Here is an 18798-nt window from a genome sequence, read left to right as displayed (position 1 = left end):
GGGTGTCGATCAAGCGGGGCTGCTTTGTCCTGGGTGATGTCGAGCCGCGTGAGTGTTACGGCACAGGAAGAGGCCAGCCCCTCGTGACTGCACCAGCTCCCCGAATGATACGCTCTCCCCCTCTAACCCGGCACTTTCTTCCTTTTCGGACAACTGTCTAATTTCACTCTTGAATGCTTCTCTTCAACCAGCCCCCACCACAATCTCAAGCACCGCGTTCCAGGACCCCAACCACTCGCCGTGTGAGAAAGTTCATTTTTCACCTGCTGCTTTTTTCGTTGTTGCTCCTTTTGCCATTCACTTTAAACCTGTCACCCCTAGTTCTCCAACCCCAGTGTCTCCCGAGCCCCTCTGTCCAATCTTCTCGATCAAATCTCCTCGCAACCTCCTCTTCTCCAAGGAGAACAGTCTTGACTTCTCCAACCTGTCTTCTTAACTGAAGTTCCTGACTCCTGCAATCGTTCTGGGGAATAGTCAGTGTTCCAATTTGGTTGGTCTGGAGTCTGGGGTGTGATGTTCCTTTAAGCCAGGGGTGGGCAAACTACGGCCCACGGGCCGCATGCGGCCCGCCAAAGGTCTTTATGCGGCCCACCAAGTCATTTTTTTTTTAAGGTTAATTGGGGGGGGGGGGGGGGGGCTGTTGGGTTACTTACTGGTATAGGGTGGATACGTTGACTTGAGTAGGGTGATCATTGCTCGGCACAACATCAAGGGCCGAAGGGCCTGTTCTGTGCTGTACTGTTCTATATGAGGCGCCCAGAATCATAACCGGGTGAAGTAATTATTTTACTTAATATATTATGCGGCCCTTTAAAATTGCGAATTTCTGAATGTGGCCCTTGCATGGAAAAGTTTGCCCACCCCTGCTTTAAGCTCTCGAATTCTCACCTTGAATTTCTTCAAATGGTCATTGCATGTGTGGCTCATGTCACATTTTGTCTGATAACGTCCCTGTAAAGTGTGCAGGGACATTTTTATATGTTATTTTACAGGTTATTTCTAACCTGGCCTGTCACTTTAAGGGCACTAGGGCAGTCTCACCTGGCACAGTGTTCACTGGGCAGTATAAGGGTAACAATAATGAAATGAAAATCGCTTATTGTCACAAGTAGGCTTCAAATGAAGTTACTGTGAAAAGCCCCTAGTTACCACATTCCGACGCCTGTTCGGGGAGACTGGTACGGGAATTGAACCGTGCTGCTTTCAAAGCCAGCGATTTAGCCCAGTGTGCTAAACCAGCCCCTAATGGGGAGATGATGGTGTCATCAGTGGACCAGTAATCCAGAGGTCCAGGCTAATGCTCTGGAGACACCAGTTCAAATCCCACCATGGCAGGGGCTGGAATTTAAATTCAATTAATAAAATACAGAAGATAAAGCGAGTCTCAGAAACGGTGACCCTGAAACTATCATCAATTATTGTAAAAGCCCACCTGGTTCATTAACACCGTTCGGGGCGAACATCTGCCATCTTTACCTGGCCTGGTCTACAGGTGACTCTAGGTTATTGGATGCTTGGTTAGGGTGTAGCCTGGTTGGCTTTTTGGAGTGTTTGGCCTATATCTATGGTGGAATTTTTAAGGTGACACCGGACCCCACAGCGATGTGCTTGATTATTTTTTTTTTTTATTAAGATGTGATTTTAGCATTGCCAGTCCACCTACCCTGCACATTTTTGGGTTGTGGGGGTGAAACTCACGCAGTCACGGGGAGAATGTGCAAACTCCACATGGACAGTGACCCGGGTGTCTTGTTATGTTCTCGGTGTAGCAAGCGGCTTCCTTGTGGTGCACTTGACAAAGGAAGGTTCAGACGTGGAGATAACTTCAACACGTTTATTAAACTATATATACTTCTGTAACTTGGGTTCAACACTACTGTTAATCCTACTATAGCTACTCGGGCTGACTAACCAGTCTGCTACAATCCACGTGGTGGGAGTGATATAAAATCAACCCTGTGTCTGTACTCACTGACTGTCTCCACTGGAAAGAGGCAGATCAGGTGTGTGGTGTCCTTTTATATATGGGTTGGTGTAATGCCCTCCTGTGGTCGTGTCACCTCTGTGTGTATCGTGAATGCCCATTGGTCGTGTCCTATCTAACTGACCTATTGGTTGAGTGTCCTATTAGTGTGTCATGTCTCTGGTGCTCCCTCTAGTGTCTAGCTAGTCTACATGTATTTACATTAACCCCTTGTGTATTTACAGTGATGCACATCACCACACCGGGGCTGGGATTCGAACCCGGGTCCTCGGCGCCGTGAGGCAGCAGTGCTAACCGCTGGTTGTGGTTGAATCTTAACTGCCCTCAGAAATGGCCCATCAATGGCAGGGTGGAATGGGGCCTTCGGGGACCAGCTTCAGACCAGGACTTTGGCACAGTTTGAGAGGCATTACTTGGCTGTGAAGACACCAGAACCTCCGTTTCCCGGGGTTGATGGGGGGGTGGGTTTCAGAACCTGCGTTGGGGGACCCTCAAAGTCTCCAGGTAAGGACTGTGCAGGTATTGCTTGGGTAGTTTAAACTTCCAATGGACAATTGCCCTGCACCGGGAACCATCTGGAACTATAGTTTAATTGCAATCTCTCGTGGTCCCAAATATCTTCGGAGAATAGTTTCCTTGCAACTGTTAGAATTAATACCATTTCCAGCCCCTGGGTAATAAGTTACTGACCCCCCCCCCCCACCATCTGACCACTGACTGGACTCCTCAATACCCCCCCCCCCCCCCCGCTCCCTGAACCGCCCTATCCCCCTCAACCCCACCTAACCTCCACATCTTCGGACAGGAGGAGGAAACCGGAGCACCCGGAGGAAACCCGCGCAGGCATGGGGATCACGTGCAGACTCCGCACAGTCACCCAAGGCCGGAATTGAACCCGGGCCCTCGAAGCCATGAGGCAGCAGTGCTAACCCACTGTGCCGCCGCACACTGGGATATGGGGGAAAACAGGGGGAAAGGAGTTGAAGATCAACCGTGGCCGTATGGAATGGTGGAGCAGACACGAGGCGCCACGTGGGCAACTGCTGTTCCCACCTCTGATATTCTTATCAGAATAAAGCCCTTTGGGTCCCAGACATCCCTTTCAGCAGACATATGAAACGTGGGTTGGAGCGACAATAATCCAGTCGCAAAGCAGCAGGTTCCTTTCAGGAGTTTATTGAAATTAACTGACGTCACAAAAAAAAAGGCGGACATTAGCTTTCAGGGGCATAAAAGTCCCTTCATCAGTCAATGCAAAATTACAAAAAGGGTTTTGGTTACACTAAAAAAGCTTCTGGCATTTTAGTCACAAAAAATATCAAAACACTTTCCATTCATGTCATACACACACACACACACACACACACACGCGTATAATTTTCTAGTGGCAACCATTGAAAGCAGAGAAATTCTCCAACCTAAATATCATGCCAGAGATTGAATTAAAAAAGTTATCGAGCTCAGTTTCGGATCTCACATAATGTAATTGCTCTGACGAGCCAAACCCAGGAGAATAAATCAAATCTGTTCTTTAACGCGTGGGATTTGGCTGCACTTGGGTGTAGAGGCAGTGTTTGGAGTGGAACTCATTGGGTTGCCCCGGAGAGAGCCAGCATGGATTCGATGGGACGAGCGGCCGTTAACTGGAGGAGCATTGGCCTTTGCGTTGATATCAACTGGTCAGCCTGACTCTGGATTCTCTGTGGAGTGCAGGAAATGAGCAGGAAAGGAAGTAGCAACATGGGTGAACCACTATGTTGAAAAAAATCCGAATGCACCACAAGGGTTCATTTTACAAGTGGGATGGAAGGAGGATTTATGATAAACCGGAAGAGCCTTGGCTAGGCCACATTGAGAACTGTACATTGCCCTGCGAGACACGATAGCGTAGTAGTTCGCACTGTCGCTTCACAGCACCAGGGTCCCAGGTTCGATTCCGGCTTGGGTCACTGTCTGTGCGGAGTCTGCACATCCTCCCCGTGTGTGTGCGTGGGTTTCCTCCGGGTGCTCCAGTTTCCTCCCACAAGTCCCGAAAGACGTGCTGTTAGGTGAATTGGACATTCTGAATTTTCCCTCAGTGTACCCGAACAGGCGCCGGAGTGTGGCGACTAGCAGATTTTCACAGTAACTTCATTGCAGTGTTAATGCAAGCCTACCCGTGACACTGATAAAGATTATTATTATGTTACAGAAGCAGATGGAGGCAGTCGAGAAGGTGCAGGAAAGATTGACAAGGCTAATGCCATAAGATGTAGCAGCAGAAGTAGGCCACTCGGCCCATCGAGTCTGCTCCACCACTCAATGAGACCATGGCTGATCTGATGTGACGATCCTCAACTCCACTTTCCCGCCTTATCCTCGGATCCCTTACTTTTTTTTTATAAATTTAGATTACCCAATTATTTTTTCCAATTAAGGGGCAATTTAGAGTGGCCAATCTACCTATCCTGCACATCTTTGGGTTGTGGGGGTGAAACCCACGCAGACACGGGGAGAATGTGCAAACTCCACACGGACAGTGACCCAGGGCCGGGATTCGAACCTGGGACCTCAGCGCCGTGAGGCAGAAATGCTAACCACTGTGCCACCGTGCTGCCCTCGAATCCCTTACTAATGAAAGCAGAGCAGGGATAGATAGCCATCGGGGAAGACGAGACGGACTGGGACTCTCCACCCTGGAGAAGGGAGGGCTGAGTCGTCACCTGATTGAGGTCTTCAAAGATTTATAAAGCGGGGAAATTCAAAACTGGGGAATCATAAATTCGAGACTGTCACTAACACGACCAATAAGCTTCTTCACTCAGCGGAGTAGTTAGTCATGGAGTGGCGGTGAATAGCATAGATGTCTTTATTTTTAAAAAAAAATTTAGATTACCCAATTATTTTTTCTATTAAGGGGCAATTTAGCGTGGCCAATCCACCTACTCTGCACATTTTTGGGTTGTGGGGGTGAAACCCACGCAGACACGGGGAGAATGTGCAAACTCCACACGGACAGTGACCCAGAGCCGGGATCGAACCTGGGACCTCAGCGCCGTGAGGCGGTTGTGCTAACCACTAGGCCACCGTGCTGCCCATAGATGTCTTTATGAGGAAACTAGACGAACACACAAGAGAGAAAGGAATAGAAGAATATGTTTGGGGACAGGGTGGTGGGGGCTGAAGTAAAGTGGGAGGCTCATATGGAGCCAGTTAGGCCGAAAAACCTGTTGACCCACACAGCCGTTAGTAACGCCCCTCCAAAATGGACATGAAAATTCATAGCCCATGGATAGATGCATCTTCAGTATAGGATATCGTGATTTACCTTTCCCTGGTCCAATTATCGAGATGGTCATTCGGAATTATGCGGTTCTTGAGGAGAGAGAGAGAGAAATACAGCACAGAACAGGCCCTTCGGCCCACGATGTTGTGCCGAACTTTTATCCTAGGTTAATCATAGAATTTTGGACACTAAGGGCAATTTATCATGGCCAATCCACCCAACCTGCACATCTTTGGACTGTGGGAGGAAACCGGAGCACCCGGAGGAAACCCACACAGACAGGGGGAGGACGTGCAGACTCCGCACAGACAGAGACCCAGCCGGGAATCGAACCTGGGACCCTGGAGCTGTGAAGCAATTGTGCTATCCACAATGCTACCGTGCTGCCCTTAAGAAGAAATTAATCTACACTCCATTATTCTCCCCTAATCCATGTACCTATCCAATAGCCGCTTGAAGGTCCCTAACGTTTCCGACTCAACTACTTCCACAGGCAGTGCATTCCATGCCCCCACTACTCTCTGGGTAAAGAACCTACCTCTGACATCCCCCCCTATATCTTCCACCATTCACCTTAAATTTATGTCCCCTTGTAATGGTGTGTTCCACCCGGGGAAAAAGTCTCTGACTGTCTACTCTATCTATTCCCCTGATCATCTTATAAACCTCTATCAAGTCGCCCCTCATCCTTCTCCGTTCTAATGAGAAAAGCACCCTCAACCTTTCCTCATAAGACCTACTCGCCATTCCAGGCAACATCCTGGTAAATCTCCTTTGCACCTTTTCCAAAGCTTCTGCATCCTTCATAAAATGAGGCGACCAGAACTGCACACAGTACTCCAAATGTGGCCTGACCAAGGTTTTGTACAGCTGCATCATCACCTCACGGCTCTTAAACTTAATCCTTCTGTTAATGAACGCTAGCACACCATAGGCCTTCTTCACAGCTCTATCCACTTGAGTGGCAACTTTCAAAGATCTATGAACATAGACCCCAAGATCTCTCTGCTCCTCTACATTGCCAAGAACCCTACCGTTAACCCTGTATTCCGCATTCATATTTGTCCTTCCAAAATGGACAACCTCACACTTGTCAGGGTTAAACTCCATCTGCCACTTCTCAGCCCAGCTCTGCATCCTATCTATGTCTCTTTGCAGCCGACAACAGCCCTCCCCACTATCAACAACTCCACCAATCTTCGTATCATCTGAATGTTTACTGACCCATCCTTCAACTCCCTCATCCAAGTCATTAATGAAAATCACAAACAGCAGAGGACCCAGAACTTGATCCCTGTGGAATGCCACTGGAAAGCAGAAAGAAACGGCAGAGTTGCGGAAGGTGGCACTGGAGAAGGACACAGCGGGGAGGCAATGCAAGAGAAACAACAAAGTCCTCAGGAAGTTGGTGGGGGGGGGGGGGGGGGGGGGGAGGGCGTTAGTGAATATTATCAAGAAAAAAGGTTGGATCGACCACCTTCTCAGGAGTGTAGGAGGTGACGGGGAGATAGATTAGAGGGAGGTAGACCTAGAGGGAGAAAGAGAATGATGATGGTGGACCACTTGAAATGAAAAAAGTGTGGATGTTCCCCATTCAACCCAACCAGTCCACACTGATGGTCATGCTCCACTCAAATCCCCTCCCATCTTTCCTCATTCAGATCTACCATCGCAACCCTCTGTTCCCTTCTCCCTCAACTGCTTAGCTAACGCTACCCCTCCCGCCTTAAAAGCATCGAATCTATCTGCTTCGCTCCCTCTGGGTAAGGACTGTTCCCCTCGACCCACAAGAAGAAACTTTCTCTCTGCATCCGACCTGACCGTTCCCGTGGTCACCTCGACTGAAGCCACCTTCTTAGCTTCCAAATTTCTCCTCTTCTTTCTAAAAATCAAAGAAGAACCGGGGCTCAAATTTGAAAACGTCATGACATCCATCCCAAATCTTGGATTGTCTCCCTGAAAGATCGCGGCGCGATCGGAATGTTCAAGACGGGTGATTCCTGTTTGGTAAGGAAGGACGTCAAAGGGATCCGGAGCAAAGGGGAATGGGTGGAGTCGAACCACAGGTCGGCTGTGGTCGAGCTCAATGGCAGAACAGACTCGAGAGGCTGAATGGCCTCCTGCTATCGCTGTCAAATCGCTATATAGAATATAGAACAGTACAGCACAGAACAGGCCCTTCGGCCCTCGATGTTGTGCCGAGCCATGATCACCCTACTCAAACCCACGTATCCACCCTATACCCGTAACCCAACAACCCCCCCTTAACCTTACTTTTTAGGACACTAAGGGCAATTTAGCCTGGCCAATCCACCTAACCCACACATCTTTGGACTGTGGGAGGAAACCGGAGCACCCGGAGGAAACCCACGCACACAGGGGGAGGACGTGCAGACTCCACACAGACAGTGACCCAGCCGGGAATCGAACCTGGGACCCTGGAGCTGTGAAGCATTTATGCTAACCACCATGCTACTGTATTTTGCGTGAATTGATCAATGGTTGATTTCTGATAACTGAGGGGGCGGGGGGAGATCGGCAGGAAATGTAGGGTTGTAGTTACAATCAGATCAACCATGAACTTATTGGCTGGTGGAGCAGACCCGAGGGGCCAGTGGCCTCCGCCTGCTCCTGATTCGTATGTTCGTACGCTCAAATGAAGTTATATCGGGGCTAGTTCCACAAAGCACCTCACCGTTTATTCAATAAGGTGGCAGGGACACCAGTTGTTATGAGAATACATCAACAGACCAGGACAGATTTCGACAGGATGATGGAAGACCGCTGGGACAATGGGAAGAAGCAGCCTGGTTTCTCCGTCCGAGAGGGGGGGGGGGAAAAAAAAAATAGCGAATGGCATTTCTCGAGTTGTCCCGGCTGTTAATGCGTTCGGAGTTGGTAATCTGTAAAATAAGACGCAGAGTTACAGGACAACCCGTTCAGATTAGGTTTCAGCTGCCTTCAAAGGCCCAAAAATCAGAATTTGATTTTTTTCTTAACCATCAGATTCACAGTGAAAGGGCACTGGTCAGCCCTTATCTCGAGTTCCCAGCTTGTTAAAGGCCTGTGTGCGTCAACTGCCACACCCTCACTCCTACGCGCCACGGCTTACTCCAGCATGGAGGTGAGGTGCTGGCACGTCACCGTTCAGGACATCACAGGGCCGATATCGGCTCGGTGTTGTTGTCAGCTGATCTCAATCAGTCAGACAATTGAGCTAATGCTGAAAATTATCTTCAATGGGCGGGACTTTCTTTCTTGTTTGTTTTTTCAAAATAAATTTTAGAGTACCCAATTCTTTTTTTTCCCTCCCCCCCCCCAATTAAGGGGTAATTTAACCTGGCCAATCCACCCACCCTGTGTCTTGTTATGCTCTAAGCGTAGCATATGCGGCTTCCTTGTGGTGCACTTGACAAAGGAAGGTTCAGACGTGGAGCTAACTTCAACACGTTTATTAAACTATTTACACTTCTATTACTCCGGTTCACCACTACTGTTAATCCTACTATAGCTACTCAGACTGACTAACCAGTCTGCTACAATCCACGTGGTGGGCGTGATGTTGAATGAACCCTGTGTCTCGACTCACTGACTGTCTCCACTGGAAAGAGGAAGATCATGTGTGTGGTGTCCTTTTATATATGGGTTGGTGTAATGCCCTCCTGTGGTCATGTCACCTCTGTGTGTATCGCGAATGCCCATTGGTCGTGTCCTATCTAACTGATCTATTGGTTGAGTGTCTGTGTGTCATGTCTCTGGTGCTCCCTCTAGTGTCTAGCTAGTCGACATGTATTTACATTAACCCCTTGTGTATTTACAGTGATGCACATCACCACACCCTGTACATCTTTTTGGGTTGTGGGGATAAGACCCATGCAAACACGGGGAGAAAGGGCAGCATGGTGGCATATTAGTTAGCACCGCACCGAGGTCCCAGGTTCGATCCTGGCTCTGGGTCATTGTCCGTATGGAGTTTGCACATTCTCCCCGTGTTTGCGTGGATTTCGCCCCTACAACCCAAAGATGTGCAGGGTAGGTGGATTGGCCACGCTAAATTGCCCCTTAATTGGGAAAAATGAATTGGGCACCCTAAATTTATATTTAAAAAATGACATGGGGAGAATGTGCAAACTCCACAAAGTCAGTGATCCGGGGCCGGGATCGAACCTGGGTCCTCAGTGCAACGGATGGGATTTTCCGTTGCCCCCACTGTGGTGTTTTCTGGAAGTGGAAACGGTCCGCCATGGCTGAACCGCCATTGGCCGGCGGACTGATCTTCTGGTCCCTCCGCTGTCCACGGGATTTCTTGTCGCTTGCACCTTCTGCCGTCGGGGGAACCCTCAGCGGATAGGGTGGGGGCCGCCGTCAACGGCAGAGGAAGATCCCACCGACAGGAACGGCTGGAAAATCCCGCCCCAATGTATCACAGATGTTGCTTCTTATTATCAAGTGCAACTCTGGCAAAGCGCGGGCTATCAGGCTTCGAGAAAGGTCGAGTTCAGCACATTCCAGCACCGCACGGGGGCCATGTCCCAGAATCCCTCAGCACCTTCAGACAAGGCAGAGCAGGGGGATAAAGCAGGGTAGGACGTGCTGGTCAGATCAGGCATGACTCCCGCCTGCCGTGACTCAGAGTTGGGTTCAAGTCTTACTCCAAGCACAGAATTCAAGGCTGACTGTCCAGTGCAACACTGGCGGGGTGTTGTACTGTCAGAGGTGCCGTCTTTTGGATGACATATAAAATCGATCCCAAAGCCACTATTGCGAAGAAGACCAAGGGAGTTCATCCCAGAGGTTACAACCCTGTACAGCAAAATTTAGAAGGACCCCCCCGCCCGTTAAGCAGAGTTAGTACAATATACTTCCTCACACAGGACTTAAATGCATCCCAAATTGAGTGAAGGGGTCTCGCTCGCTCTCTCCCTTTCTGCGAAGACCATTGGGGTCTGAAGAGATTGTCTTTGCTGCAGCGGCCTATGGGAAGGATGTGATTGTACCAAAGAGGGTGCAGAGGAGATTGACCAGGATGTTACCTGGGCTGTGGAGAGAGGCTGGTCAGGCTGGGGTTGTGTTTCTTGGAGCAGAGAAGGTCGAGGGGCAACCCGATTGAGGTGTACAAAATTCTGAGGTGGACAGGAAGAAACTTTTCCCCCTGAGCGGAGGGGGTCAAGAAGCAGGGGGTTTGAAATTTAAGGCAAGGGGGCAGGAGATTTGGAGGGGATTTGAGGAAAAGCCTTTCCACCCAGAGGGTGGTGGGAGTCTGGAACTCACTGCCTGAAAGGGTGGTGGAGGAGGGAATCCTCATAACGTTTAAGAACCATTTGGATGGGCACTTCGAAACGCCATAGCGTACAAGGCTGAGCTGGAAAATGGGATTGGGATAGGTGCTTGATGGCCGGTGCAGACACGATGGGCTGAAGGGCCTCTTTCCGCCCACTGAAACCGCTACGACCTGGATCCAGTGAGACTACAGGGTACTTGGGAGGTCGCAGGTGGGTGATCGGAGAGCTGGGAGTCTCGCTGGTGAAGCTCGTGCTTTCTGCTGTTGGGGTGAACCATTCCCTCAGCAAGTATCGTGCTTTCCTTCAAAAAGAAATGGGAGGTGTCCCTTCTGTGTGACTGAACACTTGGTTTGGCACCTCATCGAATGAGATCATAAGACACGTTGCACATTCACGAGCTTCCTAATGCAATCAGATGGGAAAATACGTCCACACACACTTTAAATTTAAACCCCGTCTCTCTCTCTCTTAGCAAGGAAATACTAACCTCCACTTTGAGTTATATACCTGACCCAGGGTAGGGCCTGATAGCCACTTTTCTCGATAATCTTCATGTACCTCACCTATGAAGCAAAGGAAAGACTAAGAGTTAATCACGGTGGAGTGGGGTAGTGCTCAATTTGAAGGGGCGCGGGGTTCCCAGGAGACATGGACATAGAATTTACCTGCAGGAGGAGGCTATTCGGCCCATTGAGTCTGCACTGGCCCTTGGAAAGAGCAGCCCACTTAAGCCCACATCCCCGCCCCATACCTGTAAACCCAGCAACCCCATCCAGCCGCCCTGGACACGAAGGGCAATTTATCACGGCCAATCCACCTAACCTGCACGTCTTTGGACTGTGGAAGGAAACCGGAGCACCCGGGGAAAACCCACGCACACACGGGCAGGATGTGCAGACTCCGCACAGACAATGACCCAAGCCGGGAATCGAACCTGGGACCTGGAGCTGTGAAGCGACAGTGTTAACCACTGTGCTACCGCGCTACCCTTCAGTGAATATAGAAACGTAGAAAATAGGAGCTGGAGGAGGCCATTCGGCCCTTCGAGCCTGCTCCACCATTCAATATGATCATGGCTGATCATCGAACTCAATAGCCGAATCCCACTTTCCCCCCCCCTCTCTCCCCCCCACCATATCCTTTGATCTCCTTCGCCCCATGTGCTATATCTCACTGCTGCTTGAAAACAGCCACAATTACTCCTTGTGGTAATAAATTCCATAGGCCAACCACTCTTTGGGTGAAAATACTTTCCCCATCTCAGTCCTAAATTGTCTACCCTGTATCCTCAGAACTCCTGGTTCTGAACACCCCCCCACCATCGGGACCATCCTTCCTGAACCTAATAGAATTCTTTGAGGAAGTGACAAAGTTAACTGATGAGGGAAGGGCTGTAGATGTCATATACATGGACTTCAGTAAGGCGTTTGATAAAGTTTCCCATGGCAGGTTGATGGAAAAAGTGAAGTCGTATGGGGTTCAGGGTGTACTAGCTAGATGGATAAAGAACTGGCTGGGCAACAGGAAACAGAGAGTAGTGGTGGAAGGGAGTGTCACAAAATGGAGAAAGGTGACTAGTGGTGATCGGACTCCATGGTGATCCGTGCTTGGACCACTGTTGTTTGTGATATACATAAATGATCTGGAGGAAGGTATAGGTGGTCGGATTAGTAAGTTTGCAGATGATATTAAGATTGGTGGAGTTGCAGATAGCGAGGAGGACTGTCAGAGAATACAGCAAAATATAGATAGATTGGAGAGTTGGGCAGAGAAATGGCAGATGGAGTTCAATCCAGGCAAATGTGAGGTGATGCATTTTGGAAAATCGAATTCAAGAGCGGACTATACAGTCAATGGAAGAATCCTGGGGAAAATTGATGTACAGAGGGATCTGGGAGTTCAGGTCCATTGTACCATGAAGGTGGCAACGCAGGTTGATAGAGTGGTCAAGAAGGCCTAATGCATGCTTGCCTTCATCGGACGGGGTATTGAGTACAAGAGTCGGCAGGTCATGTTACAGTTGTATAGGACTTTGGTTAGGCCACATTTGGAATACTGCGTGCAGTTCTGGTCGCCACATTACCAGAAGGATGTGGATGCTTTAGAGAGGGTGCAGAGGAGGTTCACCAGGATGTTGCCTGGTATGGAGGGTGCTAGCTATGAAGAAAGGTTGAGTAGATTAGGATTGTTTTCGTGGGGCAGCACGGTGGCCTAGTGGTTAGCACACCCGCCTCACGGCGCTGAGGTCCCAGGTTCGATCCCGGCTCTGGGTCACTGTCCGTGTGGAGTTTGCACATTCTCCCCGTGTCTGCGTGGGTTTCGCCCCCACAACCCAAAAATGTGCAGAGTAGGTGGATTGGCCACGCTAAATTGCCCCTTAATTGGAAAAAATAATTGGCTAATCTAAATTTTTTTTTTAAAAAAAGAAAAAAAAAGGATTGTTTTCGTTGGAAAGACGGGGGTTGAGGGGGGACCTGATTGAGGGCTACAAAATTATGAGAGGTATGGACAGGGTGGATAGCAGCAAGCTTTTTCCAAAAGTGGGGGTGTCAATTACAAGGGGTCACAATTTCAAGGTGAGAGGGGGAAAGTTTAAGGGAGATGTGCGTGGAAAGTTTTTTACGCAGAGGGTGGTGGGTGCCTGGAATGCTTTGCCAGCGGAGGTGGTAGAGGCGGGCACGATAGCATCATTTAAGATGTATCTGGACAGATATATGAACGGGCAGGGAACAGAGGGAAGTAGGTCCTTGGAAAATAGGCAACAGGTTTAGATAAAGGATCTGGATCGGCGCAGGCTGGGAGGGCCGAAGGGCCTGTTCCTGTGCTGTAATTTTCTTTGTTCTTTGTACCCTGTTAGAATTTTATAGGTTTCTATGAGATTCCTTCCCCCCGCCACCCCATTCTTCTGAACCCCAGCGAACCCAATCCTAACCGACTCAATCTTCCCTCATACATCCATCCCGCCATCCCAGGAATCAGTGCGGCAAACCTTCGCTACACTCCCTCGAGAGCAGGAACATCCTTCCTTAGATAAGAAGACCAAAACTGCCCACAATATTCCAGGTGCGGCCTCACCAAGGCCCCTGTATAATTGCAGCAAGACATCCCTGCTCCTGTACTCGAATCCTCTCGTCAATGAAGGCCAACATACCCTTTGCCGCCTGCTGTACCTGCATGGTTATACACCCACCCCCCCCCCCAACCTCCGCAGCCAATCGCACATTAGTACTGACCTGCACCCCAGATACCGTGAAGTACGGGATTTCGAATTTCACCGAGATCGGAGGCTTTCCTTCAGCGTTTTCATTCTCCACGCTTGGTAGGCCGAAGTGAGCCCGCATCAAATATTCCTTTCCGCCCTGACAGAGAAAAGGTACGAAAACTGAAAGAGCGATTTCCACTAGAGCAGTGGGCAATTAGAAACGACTCCACTCCACTTACTCCAGTGCTATCCACTCTAATATCTATCCTTTCTCATATTCCCTTTATAAAAGGAAGACTTGGACTCGAGCAGCAAATTTTCCCATACTCACGACATTCCGAAGAGCTTTACAGCCAATGAGGGATAGGCACCGTTGTGATGTAGGAAACACCGCAGCGAATTTCCGCACAGCAAGTTTCCCCCAAAACAGCAACATAAATGACCAGATCATCGGGGTATTTTTTTTTCTCTTAAAAGTGATGTCGGCCAGGACACTGGCAATAACTCCCTTTCCTTTATTGGAAATTATGCCGCAGGACCTTTTACATCCACCCGAGGGGGCCGATGAGGCATTGGTCTTATCCAGAAGATGGCACCTCTGACGGTGCAGCGCCCCCCCCCCCCCCGGCACTGGCACCAGAGTGCCAGCCTGGATCATGGGCACAAATCTCTGGGGTAGGGCTCAAACCCCATCACTAACTGACTCACAAGAATGCCACCCACGGAGCCGAGGGTTTGCCACATTGGACGCAGCGAGTGCCACTCACAGGTAAGGATTTGATGGTCCACACCACGGTGTTGTTTTCAGGAACCCACTTGGCACTGCCCACACTGGTCTTGAACTTGGGCGAATCTGCGTCGCTGGGCACCGGGATAACGATCTCCACATTGTTGGCCACGGACTGCTTCTTGAACTGACTCTTGGCCTGTAAGGGGGGTGGGAAAGAACAAACTTTCAGCTGGTTGACCCCTGAGAAATTCTCTACCCATCATGCCCTAAAGATAGCAGACTCCTCTTGCAGTGGCAGCCCCCCCCCCCCCCCCCCCCCCCCGGTATCTCATGTCGCCGCCTCCCTTCATGGACGAACCCGGATAGGACATGCTGGGTGGATATTCAACAACATGGGCGTCATGCCCCACATTAACCCTGTACATGCTGGACCATTGTACTACAAAAAAAAATAAAAGAATAATTTCCTTTATGGGCAGGATTCTGCGGCCGGGCCCTTCCGGAGACCTGGAATTCCAGCCCGAGGTTGACGGACCTTTAAACGATCCGTCAGATTATTCGGCCCATGACGCTTCCCGTGAGGCCCAGGGCTGGGACCAGAACATCTACCCCTCTGTTTCTCCCTTTCCACTTGGGCTTGGGCGCGTGAAGGGTTAACACCGGGAGCATACATGATGCTGATGTAATAACCATGTTGCATCAACATGGTTGACTGAGTATCGGTGATCTTCAGGAAGGAGCAGTTCCCACCTCGAGCAGAACTCCCGCTGAGTACACAGCAGCTGTAAATAGCCTAGGGTTCAATCCTTCATCGTGTGGTCGGGGTCTGGACAAAGTTCTTTGGGGATAGTCTAGTCTCCCAAAGCTGCTCGACTCGAGACGGTAACTCCTCAAAAACGATTACTCTTTATGGAGATGTGCGTAGACTTAGACATGGAGAGATCTCCTTACATGAACCCTTTACTGTGCATGTGGAAATATTTCTACTTGTTAGCAAAGATTTACAATGGGCAGCACGGTGGCGCAGTGGTTAGCATTGCTGCCTCATGGCGCAGAGGCCCCAGGTTCGATCCCGGCTCTGGGTCACTGTCCGTGTGGAGTTTGCACATTCTCCCCGTGTCTGCGTGGGTTTCGCCCCCACAACCCAAATATGTGCAGAGTAGGTGGATTGGCCACGCTAAATTACCCCTTAATTGGAAAAAAATAATTTGGTACTCTAACCAAAGTCTTCAAATGAACCTACTTAAGGCACAAAAAACTGCTCTGAGAGACACTGTTCAGTAGCCAATAACCTTCCAACATTTAACCTCAGATTGGACGGTAGAGGAGACAAAATTACTGCCCTTAAACCTCTATAGTGCGCCTTCAGTACAGTAAAATATTTCAAGTCATTCCCAGGAATATTATCAGACCAAAATTGTTATTATTTTAAAATTTTTTAGATAAAGCCAAACTTAGTAGCTGGTGGAAAGCGAAACGGAGGCAAGAGTAGTTTTGTGGTACATGGGCTGGAGATGGGCTAACGTGGTGAGTATTCATTTGACCGCAGGGAGGAGGAACAGAAGGAGGACTTGGGAAGGCGAGCCGGTTCGATGGCCGGAGTCTGGTGCCGAATCGCACCGACAGAAGGGGGTTTAATCCACGCGCTGCCTGAGGTAGTTCTCTGGGCCTGGGGCCCGGTCTTGCCCCAAGCTGATACACCGCGAATAGCAACCATCGGATAAGAGAGGACTCTACGCGATGGGAGGAAGGGATGTGGGATTCAGCGATGAGTGAAAGAATTTCCCAGGAAAAAGAACCATAGCAGCTTCAATAAAGAAGGGAAGGTTGTTTCAATTGGTCACTTAATATCCATAAATTGGATTTGGGGAGTTGCCTTTTACCTTAATCATATATTCCACCCGACTGTGAGAAAACTTCTCGATCACTGATTCAATCCAAATTAGAGGTTTTACCTAAATTTTAAAAAAAAAAGAGAGCTTTTGAAATTCAGTTTCCATATCACTTTAGACTGTGCTTGCTCCAGGAGACGAATGCCCCTGGGTCAGGGCAGCCCAGGTTTGCATTTTTAACCCTTCGTAGATACTCAGCCCCCAGCCCTCCCATCTCCACCAGAATGCCCTCGGTACGTTGCCTCGGCTGCCATTTCCGGTAGAGTATGCTCCTTTTGTTCATCCTTGGGCCGTGAACATCCTTGGCTAGGCCAACATTTGTTATCCCCGATGTTATGGGTTTGTTTGGCGTCTCAAGCATGAGATCTTGAGACTTGTATGTTCAAACACGAACATCTCAGTGTGGCCAAGGGCAGCACGATGGCGCAGTGGTTAGCACTACTGCTAACGTCGCCGAGGTTCGATCCCGGCTCTGGGTCACTGTCCGTGTGGAGTTTGCACATTCTCCCCGCGTTCGTGTGGGTCTCGCCCCCACAGCCCAAAGATGCGCAGGGTAGGTGGATTGGCCACGCTAAATTGCCCCTTAATTGGGAAAAAATGAATTGGGTACTCTAAATTTATAAATAAGGGGCAATTTAGCCATGCACCTACCCTGCACATCTTTGGGTTGTGGGGGTGAAACCCACGCAGACATGGGGAGAATGTGCAAACTCCACACGGACAGTGACCCAGGGCCGGGATTCAAACCCGGGTCCTCAGCGCGCAGTCCCAGTGCTAACCACTGCGCCACATGCCGCCCTACTCAGTGGTCACCTTTAAAGATGTGCAGATCCCCAGTTACTGCCAAGAATGGTGCTGCTGTCTCCATGCAGGCTCCTTCTAGATGGTTCTCCGAGTCTATTACCATGTGACTCTATACAGCATACTGTGGTGCCATTCTCCAGTACCATTCTCCAGTACCACATTAACCTTTGCTCTGCTGAGCACCTTTACATTACAGTGGCATGCAGGCACACACAACACGGTCCTAATTGCTCAGGGGAAGGTTGTGGTAAGTTGAACTCCTTCAGCATGTGGCGTAAGTATACCCGAGAGGAAGAGAGTTCCAGGATTCTGACCCAGCGACAGGAATGAATGGTGATGCAGTTCCAAGTTGGGATGGTGTGCGACTTGAAAGGGAACTTGCAGGTGACGATGTTCTCGGGCATCAATTGCCCTTCCAGCCAATGGGGATTGGGGGTTTGGAAGTTGCAGCCAAAGGAGCCTTGGCAAGTGGTTGAAGACAAAAACTCTTCCTGAGGAAAATGAGGGTTTGACTGTCCTGGAGTTCTCACCACGAAGAGGAAAGGGGAGTTGGGCTTTCCACCTCCACCAGAGTGAAAACCCAAAGTGAGGGAGGTAGGCCGCGGGAGTTCAAGCCAAACCTATAATTGGAGCCTTGACTACAAAATGGAGGACTGGGATACACAGTAAATGGCTCGAAATGTCGGTCTCTGGCACTTCCCCCTCACTCTCACTCTCTCTCTGACTCGGTGCTGCCACTTTTAACCATGGCTGCGCTGTCACCAATCAATGATTTCATGTCATAGCCTTAAAGACCCATTCCAATTCTCAACCCCAGCCTAGTGGTTGCACCAACACAGACTCCCCTCCGTTTCCATAGCTGTCATTCCTGCGACAGGCCGCAAGTCTGTCGCTAAGGGGCCTATACCTTGAGGGGACGCCGCTCCACATCGAGTCTGGCTGACCAGGAGTCTCTCCCGCCCACACCACCAACCATTGGCACGTTTGGAAGAATTTCATTGTTGACACGCGACCTGTTTGGCTGCGTTATGAACCCACCTTCCTCAGCCGTCAAGTCCTGGGGTGGGATTCGACCCCGGAGTTTCCGGCTCAGAGGCAGAGATGCCGACCCATTGCCCCTACAAGACCTCCTCTTAAAGCCCACGGTAGAGGTTAAATAAAAGAATTGAAGGGCAGCACGGTGGCCTAGTGGTTAGCACAACCGCCTCACGGCGCTGAGGTCCCAGGTTCGATCCCGGCTCTGGGTCACTGTCCGTGTGGAGTTTGCACATTCTCCCCGTGTCTGCGTGGGTTTCGCCCCCACAACCCAAAAATGTGCAGAGTAGGTGGATTGGCCACGCTAAATTGCCCCTTAATTGGAAAAAATAATTGGGTAATCTAAATTTTTAAAAAAAAATAAAAAATAAAATAAAATAAAAATAAAAATAAAAAAAATAAAATAAAAGAATTGTTACAGTCACCGTGTTACATGTTTGGACTCACAATGTTTAATTTACCCCTCATTGCTTCGACCTAGAGCCGGCAACCATGGAACACCCGAAGCCAAGCTCCGGTGGGGTTTCTGCACAGACAGAGCATTTAGGAAAAAGTCGATACGGAAAACGGAGAGAAAGAAAAAAATAATAATTTAAAACATTCT

The 18798-nt window shown here is 49.6% G+C and overlaps 1 protein-coding gene across 1 annotated transcript in view; it reads right to left on the bottom strand.

The window, feature by feature from the left end:
- Window positions 1-7923: 7923 nt before the first annotated feature.
- LOC119957205 (AP-1 complex subunit mu-2) overlaps window positions 7924-18798 on the bottom strand; it is a 36194-nt gene continuing 25319 nt past the window's right edge. The window contains exons 8-12 of the mRNA XM_038785020.1: window positions 16347-16418; window positions 14501-14659; window positions 13765-13890; window positions 11019-11094; window positions 7924-8152 (exon numbers count right to left, since the gene is read on the bottom strand). Coding sequence (XP_038640948.1) covers window positions 8130-8152; window positions 11019-11094; window positions 13765-13890; window positions 14501-14659; window positions 16347-16418 — 456 coding nt within the window. The 3' untranslated portion in view covers window positions 7924-8129. The remainder of the gene's footprint in view (window positions 8153-11018; window positions 11095-13764; window positions 13891-14500; window positions 14660-16346; window positions 16419-18798) is intronic.

The sequence above is a fragment of the Scyliorhinus canicula genome, chromosome 25 (assembly GCF_902713615.1).
Source record: "Scyliorhinus canicula chromosome 25, sScyCan1.1, whole genome shotgun sequence".
Classification (NCBI taxonomy): Eukaryota; Metazoa; Chordata; class Chondrichthyes; order Carcharhiniformes; family Scyliorhinidae; genus Scyliorhinus; species Scyliorhinus canicula.
This window is presented reverse-complemented; position numbering and strand designations above follow the sequence as displayed.